General features: G+C 61.0%; 1 protein-coding gene across 20 annotated transcripts; it reads left to right on the forward strand.

The window, feature by feature from the left end:
• Positions 1 to 1979: 1979 nt before the first annotated feature.
• Positions 1980 to 20363, forward strand: PHLDB1 (pleckstrin homology like domain family B member 1). Of its 20 annotated transcripts, none has more exons than XM_033081669.2 (26): positions 1980 to 2277; positions 3982 to 4080; positions 4419 to 4542; positions 4611 to 4781; positions 6598 to 6723; positions 8041 to 9125; positions 9792 to 10034; positions 10108 to 10245; positions 10371 to 10508; positions 12356 to 12484; positions 13679 to 13834; positions 13954 to 14064; positions 14224 to 14313; positions 14822 to 14944; positions 15656 to 15793; positions 16281 to 16433; positions 16894 to 17061; positions 17351 to 17467; positions 17548 to 17665; positions 17866 to 17910; positions 18278 to 18569; positions 18675 to 18765; positions 18847 to 18993; positions 19135 to 19354; positions 19431 to 19516; positions 19762 to 20363. In XM_033081669.2, exons 2-26 carry the CDS (start codon positions 4021 to 4023, stop codon positions 19900 to 19902), a joined length of 4410 nt encoding a protein of 1469 aa, XP_032937560.1. In that variant the 5' UTR covers positions 1980 to 2277; positions 3982 to 4020; the 3' UTR covers positions 19903 to 20363. The 20 variants fall into 20 exon arrangements, 19 of the variants coding, with proteins under 19 accessions (XP_032937560.1, XP_032937573.1, XP_032937559.1 ...); XM_033081668.2 differs by lacking the exons at positions 1980 to 2277; positions 14822 to 14944 and adding exons at positions 2505 to 2750; positions 12563 to 12627 and having other exon boundaries at positions 15685 to 15793; XM_033081665.2 differs by lacking the exon at positions 1980 to 2277 and adding an exon at positions 2506 to 2750 and having other exon boundaries at positions 17572 to 17665.
• Positions 20364 to 20741: the final 378 nt, after the last annotated feature.

Genomic DNA, 20741 nt, shown 5'->3' on the forward strand with positions numbered 1-20741 from the left:
TCAGTGGTGGGTTTGCTGGTGTGGGAGCCCTGAGAGCAGCTTGGTGTTGGAAGGCAGCCAGACAAGGTTCTCCCATCCCCAAATCCTGCTGCAGTTCATGGGCAGTTAGAGGAGGAGATGGTGCTTGGCCCTTGGCCACCACTGCTGTCTCTGACACCTCTTGGGGAGCCTGGGAACGGTGCTGCTCTGGCTGGATCCTGCTCCGTGGCTGGACCTTGTTTACTCCAGCTTCCTGCCACACTCCTGCCACAGCTCCTTCAGCTGCTGTCAGAAAGCCAGAGGAATCTGGCAGTCACAGAAGGTCCAGCTGCTGCACTGAAGGGCCACTGTCTCTCCCACTCCTCCAGCTGACCTGCAAGCCCCCAGCCCTCTCTGAACAGCACAGGCAGTGGCAAGGCAGCACGGCCAGGTACTTTTTGGTAACTCCTCATACATTTGGGTTTGCTGTGTGTTGCTATATGTTGGTAGATGTGGGGCAGCAGCGGGGTGGAACACAGGATTGCATGGCAAGGGATCCTTGCTGGCAGCCAGAAAGAGGAGAGTGAAATGCCTGATTTGGAGAGGTGATGTTCACCCCACCCCTCTCCCAGCAAACTAAGGGCTGGGTGATGGGCGTGCCAGGGCTTGGATTCAAGACCCACCAAACCCATCCTGTGTCATTGTCCCCAGGACATCATCAGTGGAAGTTGCAGATGCTCCTTGCTGAGCCAACCTCTGGCCTGCAGGTGAGAAATTGTCATTTTGATACGAGAGCATTTTGAGGAGCAGCTCTCTATTGTACAGCCTTGTGAGGGGTCTGGAGCTTGTGTCTGTGCTGTGGTGTCCGGAGGCACATGCTGATGCTGGGCTCTGTGCTTGAGCTGCAGCAGTGGTTGGGTCAATGCACGGCTCACCTCGGGGCACGTTGGGTGCAGTAGGTGGGGCTGCACACCCTGCCCGACCTGAGCACATGGTGAGCATCCACCAGTGTGTGGACACCCTGAGGCGTGATGCTGGCGGGGCCTCGGCCGGAGCACAGCTGTGCTGCAGTGGTGCAGGAGCACTCGCCTGAGCAATGAAATCAGCGGGTGTGGCCAGGATTCCTCGGCTCCCGCCGGAGGTGGCTGGTGGCTGATTTATGGTGGTGTTATTGCCAGGATCATGGCGTTGTCCCAGCAACTGCAATGCAGCCCCCACCATCCCTCGCCTGGGTGGGATAGGGCTGGCTGGGTCTCCCCCACTCAGTTGTCAGCCCCAGGCCGGGAGGCAGCAGCCAGGAGCAGGCTCCTCGCTCGCCTCTGGCTCTGTGCAGGAGACCGGCTCCCCCTTCCCAGCGGCCCGGCGGAAGGGCCGGTTGTTTACCAGGGCAGAGGGTGTGGGAAGGGCTGAGCGCACCCTAAGTGCATTAGCAGATGGGGAGCAAACAGGCAGCCAAGTTGGCTGGAGGCTGCGATGCTCGGCACCCGTTAGCTCGGCCACTCAGGCTTCCTTCCATGACTCATCTGGCCAGCCACAAGTGGGGATGAGAGGCCATGCGAGGGGATGCCATGCGCCTGCCTCTGCCATGCTGTTGCTTCATCCCAGCATGGCTGATACTGCACGGTGTGGCCTGCCAGTCTTTGTTTCTTCATGAGCATGGGCTGAATGCCCTGGCCATGTGCTGGCCAGTGGCGCACAGTGCAGCTCTGGAGTCTGCTGGTACCTGATGTGGGGTGAGTCAGAATGTGCTGTGCCCAGCTTGGGTCTGGATGGGCAACAACAGGTTAGGCAGGAGTGGACCCCCAGAGCAGCCCTTCCTGTGGGCTTGGGGCAGGCAGGCAATTTGCAGCCTGTGGGCACTGGGATGCAGGGGATCCCCAGGAGCACAGTGGGGCAGCATGTCTGTGTGCAGCCTGCGCTGCATTAGTAGGAGCCCTGTATCTGTGGGGCTGGGTATCCTCCCAGGTGAGGCTTTTGGCTGTGCCAGGTGAAGAAAGGGGCTTTTGTCTTCCAGGAGGCTGGGGCTGAGTAGGCAGGCCTGCACAGAGTGCACGAGGACCGTGGGCTGTTGGGTGGTAACCGAGCCCGACCCCTTGGCATTTGCTGCCTTCACCGCTTCCCACGGCGGAACAAGCGGCGCGTTCTGCAGGCGGCGGCCGGAGAAGAAAGGCTGCCTTGTCCGTCCGAGCAGTGGGGCGCCGGCTGGGGCGGCCGCGCTCCCGCCCCGCATTCCTACAGCAGAGCCGGCTGGAGAGGGGCTGCATCCCCGGCAGGACGGGCTGGGGTGACACAGGCGGTCCCTGTGTGTTGGCGAGACAGGTGAGGGGCTCTGTTGGAGGGCAGTGTTACAGGACTGGGGGCACTGGGAAGTGGTGGGATGCCAGGGTCACCCTCCTGCTCGTGGGCAGGCAGGGCTGCTTGTGGACTGGGGGTTGCTGGGTGGAGAGTTTGGGCAGCAGGAGATGGGCGGAATCAGAGACAATCCCCCAAGTGGCCGGGATGGGGTTCCTCCGTGGTTCTCACTCGGTCTCACCAGTTCAGCTGTGCTGGGAAGGAGTTAACACTGGTGCAAGATCCCACCCTGGCCCCGCTCCCTTCCTATGAAGCAGCCTGGCCCCTCCTGGCTTTTCCTCCTTCCTGAACATTGTGAGCGGACGTAGGTGTAAGTGAGGGGCAGGGGCTCGGCTGGGCTGCGGGGTCTCCAGATGCTGGGAAGTGCGACCCCCCAGTGCCTGGGGAACATGGGCACCCTGTCTCGGAGGGTCCCGCTCGGCACCAGGACCAGGTGGCAGGTAAGGGAGAGCAGGGATCCTGCCTTGGCAGCCAGTGAGCACTCGTGAACTGCTCTCGGGATACCTTATCTCTGCGCCCCCCCTTGCCCCAGCTGAGCTGTCCCCATCCCACATGGTGTAGCTGTGGTCCCCACGGAGCCCTTGCTATGGGGCAGCCAGTCCTGGTGTTGCAGGAGACAGCCGGGCTTCATCCCAGTCCTGGATCCCACGCTTGGTGTTTTCCAGCATTTCATTTTTTCCACAGTGCGTAATAGCCGTTCACTCGCCCCCGCAGCTGAGCCCAGTGCTGGCCGAGCAGGGGGGTCCCTCGGGGGGACAGCGGGACAGTGGGCGATGCTGGCGAGAGCCGAGCCCTGGGCTCCTCCTGGTGGCTCCTGGACCACCAGCATCTCGTAACGGCGATGGAGCGCTTCCCATCTACGCTACCCGGGAAGGGTTAAGCCCCAGTCAGCTAGTCCAGGGCGGAAGGGAGGGATGTGGGGAGCAGCAGATGGTAAATTTAGATCCCCGGAGCATCCCGACATGGCGTAATGCCGGGTGACGGAAATTGTTCCTCCTCGAGTTGCCTCCCACTCACGCAGAGAACGTGTGGCAGCGCGGCTACTCCATGGGTGGTGGCCCTGCCTGCCGGCCAGGGGCCTGTGGGCCACATAGGCAGAGATATGGAACACTCAGCTGGGCTTCTGCACTGTGAACTGTGCTGCACTGTGTGGGAGCAGAGGCATGTGCCTGGTGCCAGAGCTGGGCACTTGTGGCATGCACAGGGGTCCCCTGGTGTGCCATGGGTGGCAGGCAGGTGTTGCTGGGGACACTCAGAACCTGTGCTTGTGGGTGCTTTTCCACTGACAGCCATTGGAGTCTGGCTGCCCACAGCTCTTGACATTTAAAGCGTGCATTTCCAACACCATGCTCCCAAAACTGTGCCCATGTATGGTTTTCCTTCTGGGACTGTGTCTTGTCCTGATCCCTGGCACATGGGTCTCCCCGGGTGGATGGGGATGTGTGCCTAGGTAGGATGCATGCCTTGGCAAGCAGGGATGCTCACTGGCTTCAGGCAGCTGCTGACATGATGAAGACAGGAGCTCAGGGCATTAATCCTCTTTGTGGCAAATGCTGGTTTTCAATGGGTAGGGTTTGTGCTCAGGCTGCTGTCTGGGATGTGCAGTAAACATACATAAAAGGCCATGCCCAGTGTGGTTACTTGCACTGCCATTTTGTTTTTTTGTGGCAGCCCGTGTCCAGTGCCATCCGACGTCTCCAAGAAGGTACCATGGAGGCATCTGGCAGGACCCCCACCAGCTCAACCCACAGAGTCCAGACTGTCATCCAGGTGAGCACACAGGAGCCCTCCTCAGTCTCAGCCAATCCTATTACCGGATCCTCAGCAAAGCCCATTGAGCTAAGTGGCTGGCAGCTCGGATCCTCTTAGATGCAGCCCAAGCCCCACGGATCTCCAGCTCCCACAGCAGCTCACCTCTGCTTCCTGGGATAGGTAGCACAGGCAGGAGAGCTGTGTCTTGCTGCTGGACAGTCCCGCTGGCATGTGGCTGTGCCTGGGCATTGACCCCGGCTGTGTGGCTATTTTGGAGCAGCTCAGCCAGGTGGACAGTGCAGGGGAGCGGGCTGCAGCTGCGGGAGCTGTGAGCATCCCTCCCTCTCCTCCTACAGAGCAGCCCCCTGGACCTGATCGACACGGGCAAGGGGCTGAAAGTGCAGACGGAGAAGCCACATTTGGTGAGCCTGGGCAGCGGTCGCCTCAGCACTGCCATCACACTCCTGCCCTTGGAGGAAGGTGAGTGCCAGGGGGTCTCCATGGGCACGCTGGTGACACAGACACTGAGACGCCCTCTCTGATGGCAGGGAGGACAACCATTGGCACGGCTGCAACAGACATCATCCTGCAGGGCCCCGGGCTGGCACCCCAGCACTGCTACATCGAGAACGTGCGAGGGACGCTCACCCTGCACCCCTGTGGCAACGCCTGCGCCATCGATGGCGTGCCACTCCAGCGGCCCACGCACCTCACCCAAGGTAGGAACAGGCTGTGATTCACTGGAGCCTTTGCCCGTGGAGTTGTGCCGTCGAGTACTGGGATGTCTGAGGAGCCTCCAGTAACTGCGTATCCCAGCTGGCACACTCCTGGCCGCTGTGCTCTGCGGTGGGAACCTGCCAGGTCCTGGCACGGTTTGAGAGCTGGCTTTGCTGCGTGTGTCAATGAGGTGGGAAGGGAGACACCCGGGCGGGCTTTGAAGAACAGCGGAGATGCTGAGCCGACTTAGGTAAGGCAGATGACCGAGGAAAACACCTTGGGTGTCCTCCCGACGAGTGGCTGCCGGGACAGTCCGCTCTGCCTGCGTGGCTGCAGGGCTTGGACGCGGCCGGCCCTCCACGGCCGCTCCCAGGGAGCGTGGACAAAGCCTCGGGTCCTTCCCAGGCCATCCCCGCCCCGGCGGCGCTTCCCGGGGAGGACCCTCGGGCGGGGCGGGCGAGGCCCGGCCCCCCGCCCCTCCCCGGGGGCGGCGCGGCGCTGCCCGGGCGGCGGCGGCGGCGGCGAGGGCGAGGTGAGTGCGGGGCTGCGGACCACGCGTGTCAGCCCCGGGCGGGGGGGTTCGCTCCCGTTCCTCCGCGGGCCACAGAGCCACCGTGTCCCCCCGCAGGCGGTGGCGCTGCGGGACCCCCGCGCCTGTCCCGGTCCCTCCCGGGAAGGGGGGACCCACCCGTGTGGGCGCTGCCGCGGGCGGCCCCGCGGGGACAATGGGAGCCACGTGGCCACCGGGGAAGGCTCCGGCACGACGGCCCGCGGAGTCCTGCGGGGTCCCGCAATGGCAACGAGGGCCGTGGTCGGCTGCGGGGTGCGGCAGCGATCAGGCCAGCCGCCCATCCTCCTGTCCCTGGGGACAGGCAGGAACACGACAGAGCAGGGACAGCATCTGGGCAAGGCCACGGCGGGATGACCTGCGGGGCTGCCCGGCCGACGCTCCTGGTGCAGTTCGGGGATTACTCGCTTTGCCGGAGCGACCTGTGGCTCCACTGGTGCCGGCGTGTGGGGAAGGCACAGGGCAGTGATGCTTCTCTCTCGGAAAGCCATTGCTAGGCTGGGCGTCGGCTCTGCCCCCTGGCACGCAGGATGCCCTCGTTGAGCCGGGCTTAGCAGGACTGTGCTCTGCCCTGGTGCTCAGACAGGGCCCCCGCGTCGGCGATGGCAGTTAGTCTGTACTGCCTGTCGCTCACCTTGCTTCGAGCCGGGCTGACGGGTGCTCAAAAAAACACATCCCCTCCGGCGAAGGATTTTCAGCAGCGGCTGTTGGTACGGAGCAAGCCTCTCCCCAGAGCCCTGGCAGGCGCTTCAAAGCGGGGTGTGTCGGCAGCAACCCGCCCTGCTGCCGCCTGATGCTCCCCACTGCCAGCACATGCCTCCCCGGCACCACGGGCAGCAGGTGAACGGACGGGCGAGCGCCCACAGCTCCGCTCCCCTTCCTGAGGTGCCTTCCTCCTCGGGGCTGCTCGGCAGCCTTGCCCCAAGAAGGTTGCTGCTTTGGGCCAAGAGGAGACGCTTTGCAAGCAGGGACAGGAGCTGTCTTGTCTGCAGCTGGCAGCCACGCAAGCCCTGGAGTGCCGCCAGCTCCCCCGTGGCCCCCGCGGGGACCCCAGCTGTGCCTGCGCCTGAGATGCGCTGCCGGCAGCTGCTGTGGAGTGACCTGGATTTCAGCCTCCCCCTAAGCCTCTGCTGACAGCAGGAGCCTGCTCCCTTCCCGAGGGCCAGCAATGCCTGACTGCCTCCCTGTACTCTCCGGCACCACTCTGATACTGCCGGCTAGCAGCTGAACCCTCTCTCCTCTCTCCCAAGGGTGCACCATCTGCCTGGGCCAGGCCACCTTCCTCCGCTTCAACCACCCTGCTGAGGCCAAGTGGATTAAGAGCATGATCCCAGCGGGGAGCAGAAGCCCATCGGCTCTCTACGGGCTACCAGGAAGTAGGTGACCCCCCCTTGTCCCAGATGCTGAGGTACTCCCTGACCCATTCCATCAGCCTTCCCAGTGCCCAGTGCTCTCCCAGCCCTGCCCTGTTGCACTCAGGAATGGGGCTCACACCTGGCTGTGGTGTGCCATCCATCCCCTCAGCATCGTATGGCAGCTGCACTGGTATTTGTTAATGATTGATATCACCTCGGAGAGGTTGGCTGTGGGGGCAATAAGGCACAGCTTTCACTTCTGTTCAGCCTGGCCATGGCAGAGCCATCGCCCGTCGGAGCCCCCCCAGCTGCCTGAAAGTGGGTGTTTATGTGCTGGAGTGGCTGTGCTGTGGCTGTGAAGGCCATCCTTCTGACTGCTGTCCTTCATCTCATGAGCTTATCTTGCTGTGTCTGCCTGTCCGTGGGGCAAAGGGCCAGGTGCCAGTACCGTGCCCATTTCCCGGGGATGTCCAAATCTCCTGGGCTGGTAGCCCTTATCCCTGCCCCAACCAGCACACCCTGGCACGGGGAGAGGAGCTTGGCTGCCTTCCCATGCCACGTGTGTGTTGGGAAGGCAGCATGCCTACAGCTGGGGGACGGGGGAGGGACATGGGGAGGTGCTATGGCCGAGGAGCCATGCAGCCATGCAGCATCCCATGTGGGCTTTGCATGCTCACTCTCTGCCTTGGACTAGGTGGGATCACACTGACAGGGCCACAGCACATCTTTCCAGGCATGAAGGCAGTGCTGGTTGCCATGAGGGAGTTGCTGGGTGCCAGGGGATGACGCAGCCTGGGTGGCACGCTGTCCTGGCTGGGCTCTGTGCCTCCTGCCATTCGCTGGTCCCCTGAGTGACAGGCACATCGGTGCTGCACAGGGAGGACGGGGCAGGGGCACCCTGGCCAAGGTTTGGGGAGGCTGTGGGCGGCATGGTGGCAGGTCCAGACACGCTGCAGGTCAGCAGCTTTTGGCTATTGCTTCTCTGACCCCTTGCCGGGAAGCCAGAGTGTGCAGGGGCGAGTGGTGGGTGCCGGTGGGTGGTGCGGGCAGCTGCTCTCCAGGGAGCGGAGCAGGGAGCTGCGACAAGGGAGGGCGGCTGGGCTGTCCTCTCAGGTTTCTGTCTCCTGGGTGATGGGGTTAGCAGGATTCCAGCCTCCTCCCTGTCCCAGCTCCCCAGCGGGAGTGGGAAAGGGTGGCAGCAGGGTTCAGGCGGCTCGGGGTGCAGCAAAGAGGGGCTGCAACCCAGCTCTGACTCTGCAAGGCTGTGCGGAGTGAGCCCAGGCAGGGGCTGCGGCACAGTCACACCACACTGATGCCTGCTCCTTTGTTTCCCTGCAGAATCAGAGGCCCTGGTGAATGGTGGCCGCCAGCTGTCAGAGCGTGGGTGTCACAGCCACAGCTCCCTTGTCAGCTCCATCGAGAAGGACCTGCAGGACATTATGGACTCGCTGGTGCTGGAGGAGTCTGCATCCCCGGGCATCCATAAGCCGCCTGCCTGTGGCCGATCCGCCCTCTCCCCTGTGGTGAATGGGGGTGGGCGCTGCCTCCTGTCTCCTCCAGCCAGCCCTGGGGCTGCCTCAGGGGGCTCCAGCTATGAGAACTTTTCTCCCCTCTCCTCCCCAGCCAGCAGCAGTAGCTACACCAGCCCCTCACTCAGCAGCCAAGAGCAGGGCCCCGCCGTGCCGCCCCCCCTCCCTCTTCGCTCCTCCAGCTACAACCACACTGTCCAGCCACCCACTCTTCCTGCCGGGGGTTCTAGTGAGCCTTGGCCAGCTGACAGGCTCGGGGACCACCGGATGGGCAGCCCCCAGCTGACGCCCAGGGTGGTGCCACGGCCACGGGTGGCCCTGCAGGAGCGGCCCCCCAGTCCCTTCCGGGAGCCACGAGACGCTCTGGCCCCCGGCCGGCAGCCCCCCAGCAAGGCAGCCCCAGAGGCCCGGCTGCAGCCCCCTGAGAGCCCCCGGGTGGCCCGGAGGAACATTGAGAGCATGCGGGAGCTGCCTCCCCTGAGTCCCTCCTTGTCACGCCGGGCTGCCAGCCCCCGGGTGGCCCCTGACACCCCCTCCTCACAGCCCCGGCTGGGCAAGGAAGTGCCTGGCAGCCCCCGTGTCCGGCGCAAGGGCCCAGAGGAGTCGAAAGGTGCTGGGGGTCCCTCACCCCCAATGCTGGCAGAGAGCCCCTCACGCCGTCCCAGTTTCGGTACTTGCCTGAGCCCAGCGTATGGGCTGGGCTCCCCAGCTGTGCCCTCGCCCCGGCAGAGCCCCCGCTCCCCCAGGAAGCCTTTGGGGGACCTTCGGCTGCCAGCGGGGTCACGGGAGCGCAAGAACAGCATCACTGAGATCAGCGACAACGAGGATGAATTGCTGGAGTACCATCGGCGGCAGCGGCAGGAGCGGGTTCGGGAGCAGGAGATGGAGCGCCTGGTGAGCCTTGGGGCTGGGAGGGGATACATGGGAGTGTGGGACACCCTCTTTGCAAATACCTGTTGTCATTTGCTGCTTTGAAATCTGGCCTTTGCCTCTTGGGGATTTGCCACAGCTGCGAGGCTGCTGGCTTATCTGAGGGGATTACAGCCAGGAGCAGCAATCAGTGCTCAGCAGCTCTCTGGGAATACAAAGCGCCCAAGTTGCAGCAGCCTGTGGAAGTTGGTGGGGCTGGTGTGGCCCTAGGGCTACCAGCAAAAAGGCAGTGCCTTTGCAAAACTGCACATCTTGCCCATCCCTGCCGGGGCCCATCTGCTGGTGGTGGTGCCGTGGCTCTGTGGACATTGCATCTATATTTAGGGCTGACAGAGTTTTAATGGAAGTGGCATCTGCCTGGATGAGGTTTGCCGTGTCTCTGCCAGCCAAGCCGCCGGGCCGTGTTTGCTCAGCCCTGACTCACGCCTGGCGCAGGCAGCCTGAGTCACTGCCTGGAAATAGCGGAGACGCTCGGCACTGGCACTGCTGCCTGTAATTAGTGTTTCTCAAACTCCCGCACATCGTGTGCCTGGCTCTGGTGTGGGGTCGAGCTGGCTGCACTGCTGTGTAATGCTGCCTGCCCATCCCAGCGTGCCGGCCTGTGTTCATGGGGACCGTTCTTCCTCACAGGAGCGGCAGCGCCTGGAGACCATCCTGAACCTCTGTGCTGAGTACACCAAGACAGATGGCATGGAGCCAGGTGACGTGCACAGGCTCCTGGCTGGTGACACAGATGCTGGCCAGTGGGTGCCCAGGGGTGCCATGGCCCTGGACCATGCTGTTGAAGAGCTGCAGCAGAGGGAGAGCCTGGAGAGGTTGGATGAGGAGAACCTGAAGGAGGAGTGCAGCAGCACTGAGAGTACCCACCACGAGGTAAGGGGACAGCTGTGCCGTTCCATTACAATGCCGTGCTGCACTGTGCCATGCCAATCAGCCCTCTCCACAGCACGAGAAGCTGACAGGCCCCCGGGCCAAGGAGGCGCAGCGGCTGGAGGAGGAGCGTGCCAGTGTCCTTGGACACCTGGACCAGCTGAAGGGCCGTGTCAAGGAGCTGGAGCAGCAGCTGCAGGAGACATCGCGAGAGGTGAGGGGTCAGGGAGCACTGCTGAGTCCCCTGCTGCTTGCTGCCCTCACCAGTCAGCACTGAATCCTAAAGGTATGAGCTAGATCCAGCTGGAGCAGCATCCTGACGTTGCTTTGCCTGTCCAGGCAGAGATGGAGCGGGCGCTGCTGCAGGGTGAGCGGGAGGCAGAGGTGGTGCGGCTGCGGCAGGAGCAGGAAGCCGTGCAGCAGCTGCAGGAGAAGCTCTCCAGCCTGGATGCCAGCATCCGCAAGGAGCGGGACAAGGTGACCCCAGTCGCAGGTCCCCATTGTCACCAGCTGTGCCATGCCCTCCCTGGCACACTCAGCCAGTGCTGCAACGCCTCATGCTGCAGCATCCCCTGCGGACATGTCCTCCAGACCCTGGGCTCTGCAGAGGCTTTGGGGAGCAGCCCCTGTGGTTTGCCTTGTGGGGGGATCTGTCTCCCTGGGCTTGGTCAAACAGCCCTGCTGGAGGAGAGCACGGCCAATGCTCAGGAGGCATTTCAGCTGCTGCCTGTTGCTCTGGCAGGGAGACTGTGGTGTGATGGCTGCTGCCTGCAGTGGGTAGTGCTGAAGCAGAGGCCTTGGCACTCCCCCATTACCTGCCCGTGCTGGGGAACTGCGTCTTGCAGCAAGTCACCTCACTGCTGCACTTTCATGTGTGATGGCAGCTGTTACTGTAGTGTTCAGCTTGCTGGAGGTGGCTGGGAAACCACTGCAGGTGTTTAACTTGGTGGCTTTAGGAGGGGGTCCTGGCCCCCTTGCTCCTGATGTTGTCTGTGGTGCAGTTATGGTCTGAAGGCACCCATGACACCGTGTGTGTGGCATGTTTGTCCCAGCTGTTGGTTGCTGGCTATCCCACAGCCTTGCAGGCAATGTGGCATGGCCTTGGAGAGCTGCTGGGATTCAGTTCCCTACTGGGATTCAGTTCCCTGCTGGGATTCAGTTCCCTGCTGCCTGAGGCCATCATCCTTGTACAGCCTATGCCAAGGTCCCAGCAGCAGCTCTGTGCCACAGTGACGTGGCATCAGCATCCCTCATGGTCTGGCCAGCCCCATGGCTGGGGGTGCCAGGGCTGTCGGGGTACCTGTGGCCTGGCAGGGTGGCCATTCGGGGGTTTTGTTCTGGTTTTGGTCTTTCAGCCCTTTGTAGGCATCTTCTGTAGCCAGGGACAGCCTCATGCAGAGCCAGGAGAGGAGCGCAGGGAAAGCCCTCTCCCAGCCTCTCTGCTGACCTAACCACCCACTTTCCTAACCCATCTGCACTCCTTGCACTAACACTGCCTGCTCTAAACTCTGCTATCACCTCTGACATCTTTGCATGCTCAGGAGCCCCCAGGCAATCCACTGCTCTTCTCCTGGGGCACCTGCATTTACCAGCCTTGCCACCCCACCAGCATGTCCCCTCATAGCCCTTTTCATGATGTCTCATCTCTGTGTGGAGCACAGGGTTCCTTGCAGCAAGCATTTCTCAATGCCAAGTCCCCATATGGTACTGCCAGACCTGTGGGAGGTGGTTCCCCTGTGCCAGTCCCATGTTGCTGGTCCCATTTTACTGCTCCTGTGGCCAGGCCCCTCATCCCAGGCCCAGGAGTGTCTGCTCTGCTGCTAACTCATCACAGCCTGAGCATCCCTCACCAAACCACAGCCTCCTGTTTTCGCTGCTGTCCCACGGGCAACCCTCTCCTTCTCATGGATGAAGGTGGTCTATGCCCTCAGGCTGCATTCAGGACCTGCAGCTCCTAACTGTCACCAGTTAACAAAGCCAGTTTGTGGTTGTTGTGATGCAGCTGTGTGCAGGATTGGGATGACTTGAACCATGCTGTCAGCATTGATCTTTTTGCTGCTTGCAAGTTTGTTTTTGGAAACACAAAGCTGAGGTCAAGGGTTGGCTGTAACCCCTCTAACACTGCCAGGTCCTGGCTCCTGTGTCTCTTAATCTCTCCATCTGTAGCTGCCAGGATGCCCCTCTGTCTCCAGCTGAGCCCCTCTCTATCTCACAGCTTCTGCATGGCGCCCATTTGAGAAGTGTGTTTTCTCTCTCCTTTCTTTTTTTTTTTCCCCTTTTTCTTTTCCTTCTTTTTTGTTTTGTCTTGTTCTCCCCTGATTCAGGAAAGGGCAAAGGTTGATGCTGAAAGGAAGGAGCTAGAGCAACTCCAGGCGCTTTACCATGAGTCGAAGAGCCACCTTGATAAGTGCCCCGAGTCAATGCGGGAGCAATTGCAGGAGCAGATGCGAAGGGTCAGTGTCTCCCCCCACCCCTCCCGGACCATGGCCCACCTCCCTCCGCTCCAGCTTAGGCCAGCTCTTCCCTGCCAGCCGGGGCTGCACTGGGAGCGTCGCACCCGGGCTGGAGGCGGCTGGCACCGGGCACCATCGTCCTGGTAAGCTTGCCGCTCGCCCGGGCCCGGGGCGTGGGACCGGCTCGGCAGAGCTCCTCGGGACCGGCTCGGCAGAGCTGCTCGGGACCGGGCAGGGCACGAGCATGGACCCTGCAGAGGAGGGCAGGCTGGGGAGTCCTGGGAGCTGCTGCATCCTCATCTGGCTGCCTCCAGCTATTTCCTGAGAATGTTTATTTACACAGTGGTGTTGATCTATGTTACTGCTAGTCTTCAGCATTTGTTCCTATTATCTGGTGTTTTCCGGAAATGGTTGACTTTCCCCTGCCCATGGCTAGTGCCTGCCCAGATAAATCCACATTGCCACAGCCTGCTCTGGCCAGGCACTAACATTCTGGATGAGGGTCTGGTGTATGGTGGGCAGGGGGGTGATGGAGCAGTCTGTGTGTGCAGGAGCCCTCAGGAGCCACCACATCAGTGCTGTGTCACTGGGTGCCCATCTCGTGGAGCAGGGTGAAGCACATCGCCATGGGCTGCATGGCACAGTGGCTGCCGGGGTGGCACTGGCACTGGAGCTGAGTGCTGTCGGTGCATGAAGGCTGGAAGGACACGCAGGAGTTTGTCCAGCATGGTGCTTGTTTGTTGGGCTTTGCCACCTGCAGGCTTGGTGACACAGTGTTGTGTGTTGGTGGTTATGCTGGCACAATGGTGTTCTGCTCCTGTCAGGGCATGGCTTTAGCCCATATGTGGTTCAGCAGGGGCAGCTGGTCTCTGAGGGCTAGTGAAACCCCTGGCTGTGGCAAGCTCATCTCATGGGGGTGACTGCTCCGTCCTGGGTGTCTCCATTGCCACTTTCTGACAGCAGACTCTCCTGTCAGCATCTCTCATGTTTCTGGTGCCCAGCAGAAGGCAAAACTGCCTGCCTGCCCACACCAGGCACACAGGATAGGCTTGGCCACCAGCTGTTGTTCCTGGCCAGCACCAGTAGGATGTGGAGGCATGGCAGGAGGTTTTGCTGTGGGAGACATGCCTGCAGGATGCAGAGGCACCCATCCAGTGGGACTGATTCACTCACAGTGCTCTTATGTGTTCAAAGGAGGCAGAGGCACTGGAGACGGAGGCCAAGCTGTTTGAGGACCTGGAGTTCCAGCAGCTGGAGCGAGAGAGCCACCTGGAAGAGGAGCGCGAGGCACGAGGCCAGCAGCTCCTGCAGAGCCAGGCTGAGTGCCAGCGCAGCATTGCCCGCAGGAAGGTAGGCATGGAGGAGCAGCAGGGCCAGCGTGGCTGGGCTGTGCCCTGTGGGTCTGGCATGGCCAGGCTGCATCCCATGGCTCACCAGCAGCCAGCTCATCTCTGCTGCCTGCTCCCCAGGAGCGGGTGGCTGCCCTGGATGCCCAGGCTGCCCAGATTCAGCTTCAGAGTGCCCAGGAGGCTGAGCGCCTGGCCAGGGAGCGAAGCAGCATCCTGCAGCTCCTGCAGAAGGTAATGCCGTGATTGTGTGCTCCTGAGGGTGCTCGAGGCGGGGGACAAGATCATGCCAGCTCTTGACAGGTTGCTGGCAGGCAGGATGATCTTGGGGGTGACTGGCCATGGGGTGCCCGTTAACCATCAGCTGCCTCTGACCTGTCATCCCATGTGCAGGAGAAGGAGAAGCTCGTGTCTCTGGAGAGGCGATACCAGCTCGTCACAGGTGGCAGAAGCTTTCCTAAAATGTCATCAGCTCTCCGAGAGGTAAGTGGGTAGAGGGGGCTGTGGTGTTTAGAGGTGCTCTTCTAAGCTGCTGTCATCACTGAGGACGAGCCCTGTGCACCACCAGCTTTGCTCTGCAGCATTTCCTGCATTCCAAAGTACCTTCTGACCAGAGCCGGGTGCTTCCAGCTGCTCAGAGTCTCTCCATTGGCTGCAGAGGGGTTGGGAGGGAGGAAGAGAAATGCAATAGAACAGCACATAGGACAGGACTGCCTGGGGTCCCATTCTTGCTGGAGAGCAAGTGTGGGGATGTCTTGGTGCTGGTCCAGGGGACTTTCAGGTGGAAGTGAGTTGCCCCATTACCCTGCTCGTGGCTCTGAGTAGGGAGCCAGGACCATGATGCCCTCAGGGGCTGTGGTGCTGCCTGCCCTGCTGCTGCTAGAGGCACAAGATGGCAGAGTCCCCTCATGCCTGCTTGCAGTGGGACTCCTACTGCTGCCACTTTGCCATTTGTGCCCACCTTGCCTACGTGATCTTTACCCTTCAACAGGAGACCCTCCACATCTCAGAACCTTATGAGCTGTTGGAGGGAACTAAGCCCCTGAGCCCCCTGCCAGCAGCAGCTGCCTCCTTAGCTTCTCCTGCCACCTACTCCTATCCCAAGGCACAAGAGGTAACTAACTAAAGGGACTAGCTGCATGTGCTTGCTCACTTACCCCTCCTTGGCTGAGACTGCTTTTGTGGACTGATGTCACCCCCAGACAGCAGGGCAGCCCCACAGGAGCATGGCTAGAGTAATTATCATATAGCTCTCTAGCAGCTGTGCTCATTAACACTCAGTCCCTGATTCCAGGTGCTCTCCTGAGCCCGCTGAACATCCCAGTTCCTGCTGCTGCCTCCTGTTTTAGTCCTGGTGCAGTGGTGTGGGGCACAGGCTTCCCCCTTGCTCAGTGCTTCCCATCTGGCTGGTCACTTCCTGACAGGATCCTGTAGGGTCCTGCTAGCCTGGCTTTCCCAAAATAAGCGCAGCTGTGGCATGTTCAGAAAGGACAAGGAAGTGGATTTTAAGCTGGCTCAGCACAGCTTGAGGTGCATTTATCCAGTGCAGTTGCACTAGGGAGAATTTGTGACCAGTGACCAGGGACATCCCTGCCCCTTGTAGACACTCAGCAAAGCTGCACTGAAGGCTGAAGCAAGACGGGTGCCATCACCCCCAGCCCAGTCTGAGCACCCCAAGGTGCACGGTGCTGCACACTGGGGACACCATGGGCAGCAGGGCAGGGCTGGGAAGGCAGTGTTGGGGCATGAATGCAGAGGGAGTCAGTGCCATGATGCCAGCACATGGGTCTAACTCTTCTCCTTCTCCCTTGCCGTGGATTTCTAGGAGTACATGAGGCTGTCTGACGTTTTCAGGTTCTGCAGTAATGCACATGGCCCCAGCCTGGACGCTAAAGCTTCTGCTGCTGCCCCTGCTGCCGCTCAGCGCTCTTTCTTGCTTGCTGTAGCTCCCGCAGCCGATGAGGTACCTGCCCCAGAGCATGCTCGGGTTTGCTCCCTCGGGTTGCCTGCAGCATCCCAGGCAGTGAGGAAGCTGCAGATGTGCAGCCTCCCTGTGTGCCCTGGTGCTTGGAGCCCACATCTCTCTGGGGTCAGGGCACTTGTCTGGCTACAGCTGAGTGGAGAGCACAGGCTCAAGCTGCCCAGTCTCCTTGCTGGGGTGCACTTCTTGTCTGCTCTGGATGTGGTGGCAGGGTTTGGGAGCAGAGTGGGTGCCCAGCAGTGGGAGGGGTGGCCCTTTGTCTGTTGGATGCAGTCCTGGCTGCTCATCTCAAGCAAGGAGGATTCAGAGCAGGCTTGACCCAGTGCCCAGCACCAGGGTGGCTCCACCACCAGTTGATTTTCGTCCCAGGACAATGAACCTTCCTATGGGGGTTAGAGCTGTCTGCTCATTCCTCTGTGCCTGCTTGCCCTAGCTCTTATCCTGGTTTAATCTGCTTCTCTCTGCCCAGTACGTGACCGTTGAGCAACTCTCGGGTATCCTGGGCAGCCTCCACACCCCTGCTGCTTCCCTGCTGGGCTGTACCCCTCTGGCTTCTTCATCAGGCTGTGCTCCTCCTCTTCCTCCTCTTCCATCTCTCCCTTCTCCCTTCGTCTCTGCAGAGGTTGGTGCCCTGTTTCCCTCCCTTTGGCCCCTTGCACTCTCCCTGGGAGGTGATGGAGATGCACAGGAAGGGGTGAGCTGCAGAGGGAGCTGAGCAACAGCTGAGGCTCTTGACAGTCTACACACCCGTGGCTGCAGAGCTGAAGCAGAAAGCAGCTGTTGTGGTGCAGTCCCAGTGAGAAGCCCTGCATGGGCAGGCCCCCTTCCCCTGCTGCTGCTCCACTGCCCCCAGGGCAAGGGGTCTTGGTGCTTGATCAGTTCTCACATTCTCTTGAGCAACAAATGGCTCCTACAGCTGCTGGGACTTAGCCAGGGAGTGCACAGGATCCCCAGGGTTACTGCAGTTAAGTTCTGGGGTAATGGTGCAGGCATAGGCAGGGATGCTTCAACCTCTTCTCTGTGTATCTGTCCCTCTTGCTGCATTTGCCCTTCATCCTTTCTCACGCAGCCTCTCTCTCCAGATGGAGCAGCAGCTGTTGGGAGGCCCTGTGTGTCTCCCGGCTCTTGATTTAGAGAAGTGGTACCAGGAGGTTATGGCTGGCTTTGAGACCTCCTCTTCCTCTGTCTCTCCTCCTTCTTCCCCTCCTCCACTTCCAGCTAAAGCTCACTCCTCTCACAAGGCTCTCCAGGTAATCCTGGGTCCCAGCTGCCAAGGCTCAAGCTTTGGGGCCACTGGTTGTGGCAAAAGTGGGGCAATGTGGGGACGTTCCTATGGACCCTGAGTGCTACCAGGGCCCTGGCTGCCACAGCGGGCAAAGGCAAAGCAGACCTGTGGCTTAGGGAGGCAATGTCTGCCTCCTCTTGGTCTGCAATCCCTGCCAGGATGGCACCAACACAGCAAGATCTGGGGAGCCATCTGTCCAGGGGGACTTTTGCAGTTCCCCCATGTCTCTCTCACATCTCTGTCTCTGTGTTTAGGTCTATCGTGCAAAAACAGAGGGTGGTGCAGGTGTCCTCACCCCTCGGATGAAGAGTGGGACCCCTTCATCCTCGCAGATCAACCTCTCCATGCTGGAGCGCAGCCCCTCACCCAAGGTATGGCTGCCATGGGGACCCAGGCACCCTGGCCATGGCTCACACTTGCCTGGTGCCAGCCTCCATCCCCATCCTTGCAGCTGACCACCTGCTGTCCTGCCCAGGGCCCCCCAAGCCCAGCGGGCAGCCTGTCCCGCAACCTGGTGGCCACGCTGCAGGACATCGAGACCAAGCGCCAGCTGGCCCTGCAGCAGAAGGGTGAGCTCTGGCTCTGCATCCTGGCTCTGTGGGGTGGTGGGACTTCAGGAGACGCTCTCCCTGCTGCCACTTGGGCAATGGAGAAGGGAGCCTAGCCAAGAGTGGCAACAGCAGCAATGCTCCAGCAGTGCCTCTCTCATGGTCTCTTGCTTTTCCCCCCTCTTTCCTCCTGACCCCTCCACCTGATGGCCCATCTTCAGCCAAGCTTCTCCCAGCAGAGCCCTTGCAACCGGGCAATCTACCAGGTAGAGACGTGGGGTGACTTGGACTGCCTAGAGCAGCCCAGAGGCAGCAGCATGGCTGTTTGCTGGCACCTTCTGCCATACATAAGAGGGGCCCGACCAGTCCAGGACCCCAGGTGCATCTCAGCGTCTGCTTAGAGACAACCCTGTGCATCCCTAACCCACTAATGCTTCTCCCAGCTTGCTCCTACCAGCCTGGTGCATGTGCTCCTTTCCAGACAGATTGTGGTGCTTGCCAGAGAGTTGTGACAGCAGCCCCTACCATGCATTTGTGGCTCTAGCAGTGCCTGTAGTGTGCCACTCCCTCGTCCACCATGATGCAGTTCTGAATGTGGCACATTTAACTTGACATCATCTTTGCATGGCACAGGTCGGCAGGTGATTGAGGAGCAGAAACGGCGCCTGGCAGAGCTGAAGCAGAAAGCGGCTGCTGAGGCGCAGTCCCAGTGGGAAGCCCTGCATGGGCAGCCCCCCTTCCCCACTGCCTTCCCCCGGCTCGTGCACCACTCCATCCTCCACCACCACCGTCCCCATGGTGCTGGGCCCCGGTCCGAGGAGCTGGACCATGCGTACGACACACTCAGCCTGGAGAGCTCAGACAGCATGGAGACCAGCATCTCCATTGGCAACAACTCCGCCTGCTCACCTGACAACATTTCCAGGTAACCCTGGGGCCAGCTCCCATGGCCAGGGGACAGCCTGCTCTGCTGGTGTGCCGCTGGCTCAAGGTCCTTCCTGCTGGGGCAGCAGCTGTGGCTGTTTTTCAGTGCCAGCGGGATGGAGACAGGGAAGATTGAGGAGATGGAGAAGATGCTGAAGGAGGCACACGAGGAGAAGTCGCGGTTGATGGAGTCCCGGGTGAGTGGGGGCACCAGCACCACAGCTGGTTGGCAGGCAGGTCTCCAGTCCTTGGGGCTGAGTGCCTGTGCGTGCTGGCAGGAGCGGGAAATGGAGCTGCGTCAGCAGGCGCTGGAGGATGAGCGCTGGCGCCGGGAGCAGCTGGAACGCCGACTGCAGGACGAGACTGCGCGGAGGCAGAAACTGGTGGAGAAGGAAGTCAAACTGCGAGAGAAGCACTTCTCACAGGTGTGAGGGGGGCTGCCATCCCCCTCTCCCAGCCTGGACAGTGAGGCACACCCAGCTTGCTGCTGATGTCCCAGCTCACAGCACGGGGACAGAGCTCTTGTTGCCACCCGTGGGCTTTGCAGGGCTGTGTTGCTTTTCCAGGCTCGTCCCCTGACACGGTACCTCCCCATCCGCAAGGAGGATTTCAACCTGCGGCTGCACATCGAGTCCTCAGGCCACAACGTTGACACCTGCTACCACATCATCCTGACGGAGAAGATGTGCAAGGGCTACCTGGTCAAGATGGGCGGGAAGATCAAATCTTGGAAGAAGCGCTGGTTTGTCTTTGACCGCATGAAGCGCACCCTCTCATACTATGTGGGTGAGTCCCTGTGCCACCTCGCGTCTCCTCCCCATGCCATCACCTGCAGTCGACAACAGTTCCCTCTCTTGGGCAGATAAACATGAGACAAAGCTGAAGGGTGTTATCTACTTCCAAGCCATCGAAGAGGTTTACTACGATCACCTCCGCAGTGCTGCAAAGGTGAGAGCTGGGCACTGCCACTGCTCTGGTGGGAGCCCCTGTGGGTATCTCCATCCTCCTGCATTGTTCCCTGTCACGTTGGTAGGAGGGAGGAGGGCAGTGCATGCCAGGGATGCTCCTGGAATGGTCTATGGCCCGTGATGGTGCCAAGGCAGGACCCCAGTGCTGGGGCTTTGTGGGGGGACAAGGAGGGGATTACTGCTGCTCAGAGGGGAACAAAGTGCTGATTTCATCCTCCTCTCCAGAGCCCCAACCCTCCGCTCACTTTCTGTGTCAAGACCCACGACCGACTCTACTACATGGTGGCACCGTCAGCTGAGGCCATGCGCATCTGGATGGACGTCATTGTCACAGGGGCAGAGGGTTACACCCAGTTCATGAACTGAGCGGGGTGCTGTGCACCCCAGATCCACCGGCTGGATGGACTTCGGAGCGTGCCAAGCAGTGAGGAGCTGCTGAGGGCACCGCGGTCCCTGCTCTGCCTCGTGCCAAGGACTGTGCACACCGAGTCATGGACCTGCATTGGGCCCAGCTGGGTGGTGCTGAGCGTTGCCTGTTCAGGCAAGGGAATAAGTTTTTTTATGTTGACTTTTTAAAAACAAACTTTATTGAAACAATATCAAAGTGCTAAAATGTAAAAAGCTGCCAAAGAGCTGCTGGGGCCCGAGCTGTCTGCCTTGGGGAGGTGCTAGTTTGGAAGCTGATGCTGACACTTGCTGCCACCAGGACGGGCCACTGTGGGAGACTGGGACGCGTCTTTGTAAACCTTTTGTAATTTCGGATCGTTGTCCCACGTGTGCCGGGGCCAGATGGGGACTGCCCAGTCATAAAGCATTTCGTGAACCAGGCTGTCCCTTCGGTGTGGCTTCTGAATGGCAGACCAGAGTCTGTTCCTGGGCTGGGGCCCCTAGGAGCTCACTGTGAGTGAGCTGAAGAGCACGGCACCCTGCGTGACACACTCTGGGGACCGCAGAACGATGCGGGAGCCGGCAGCCATCGGCACATCGCGACGGGGAGAGGCCAATGGGAGGGGCGGAGCCCGGAAGAGGGAGGGATGTGGGGACGCGCCGGGCCCGGCTGAGTCCGCCCGAGCCGTGCCAAGCCCGAGCCGAACCTGAGCCGAGCCCAAAGCGGGGCCGAGCCGAGCGGACGCGGGGCCAGGGCGGACTCTGGGGCCGTGGTCCGCAAGGGGGCGCGCTTTGGTGGCGGCATGGCCGCGAGGCAC

This window comes from Catharus ustulatus, chromosome 28 (genome assembly GCF_009819885.2).
Source record: "Catharus ustulatus isolate bCatUst1 chromosome 28, bCatUst1.pri.v2, whole genome shotgun sequence".
Classification (NCBI taxonomy): Eukaryota; Metazoa; Chordata; class Aves; order Passeriformes; family Turdidae; genus Catharus; species Catharus ustulatus.

Bases quoted from the DNA above. Each gene is read 5' to 3' on its own strand.
- PHLDB1 (XM_033081663.2), top strand. From the start codon at position 2,664: ATGCTGGGAAGTGCGACCCCCCAGTGCCTGGGGAACATGGGCACCCTG. The intron at 12,485-13,678 runs GTCAGTGTCTCC...ATGTGTTCAAAG, and splicing joins TGCAGGAGCAGATGCGAAGG to GAGGCAGAGGCACTGGAGAC. The intron at 18,994-19,134 runs GTGTGAGGGGGG...TTGCTTTTCCAG, and splicing joins GAGAGAAGCACTTCTCACAG to GCTCGTCCCCTGACACGGTA.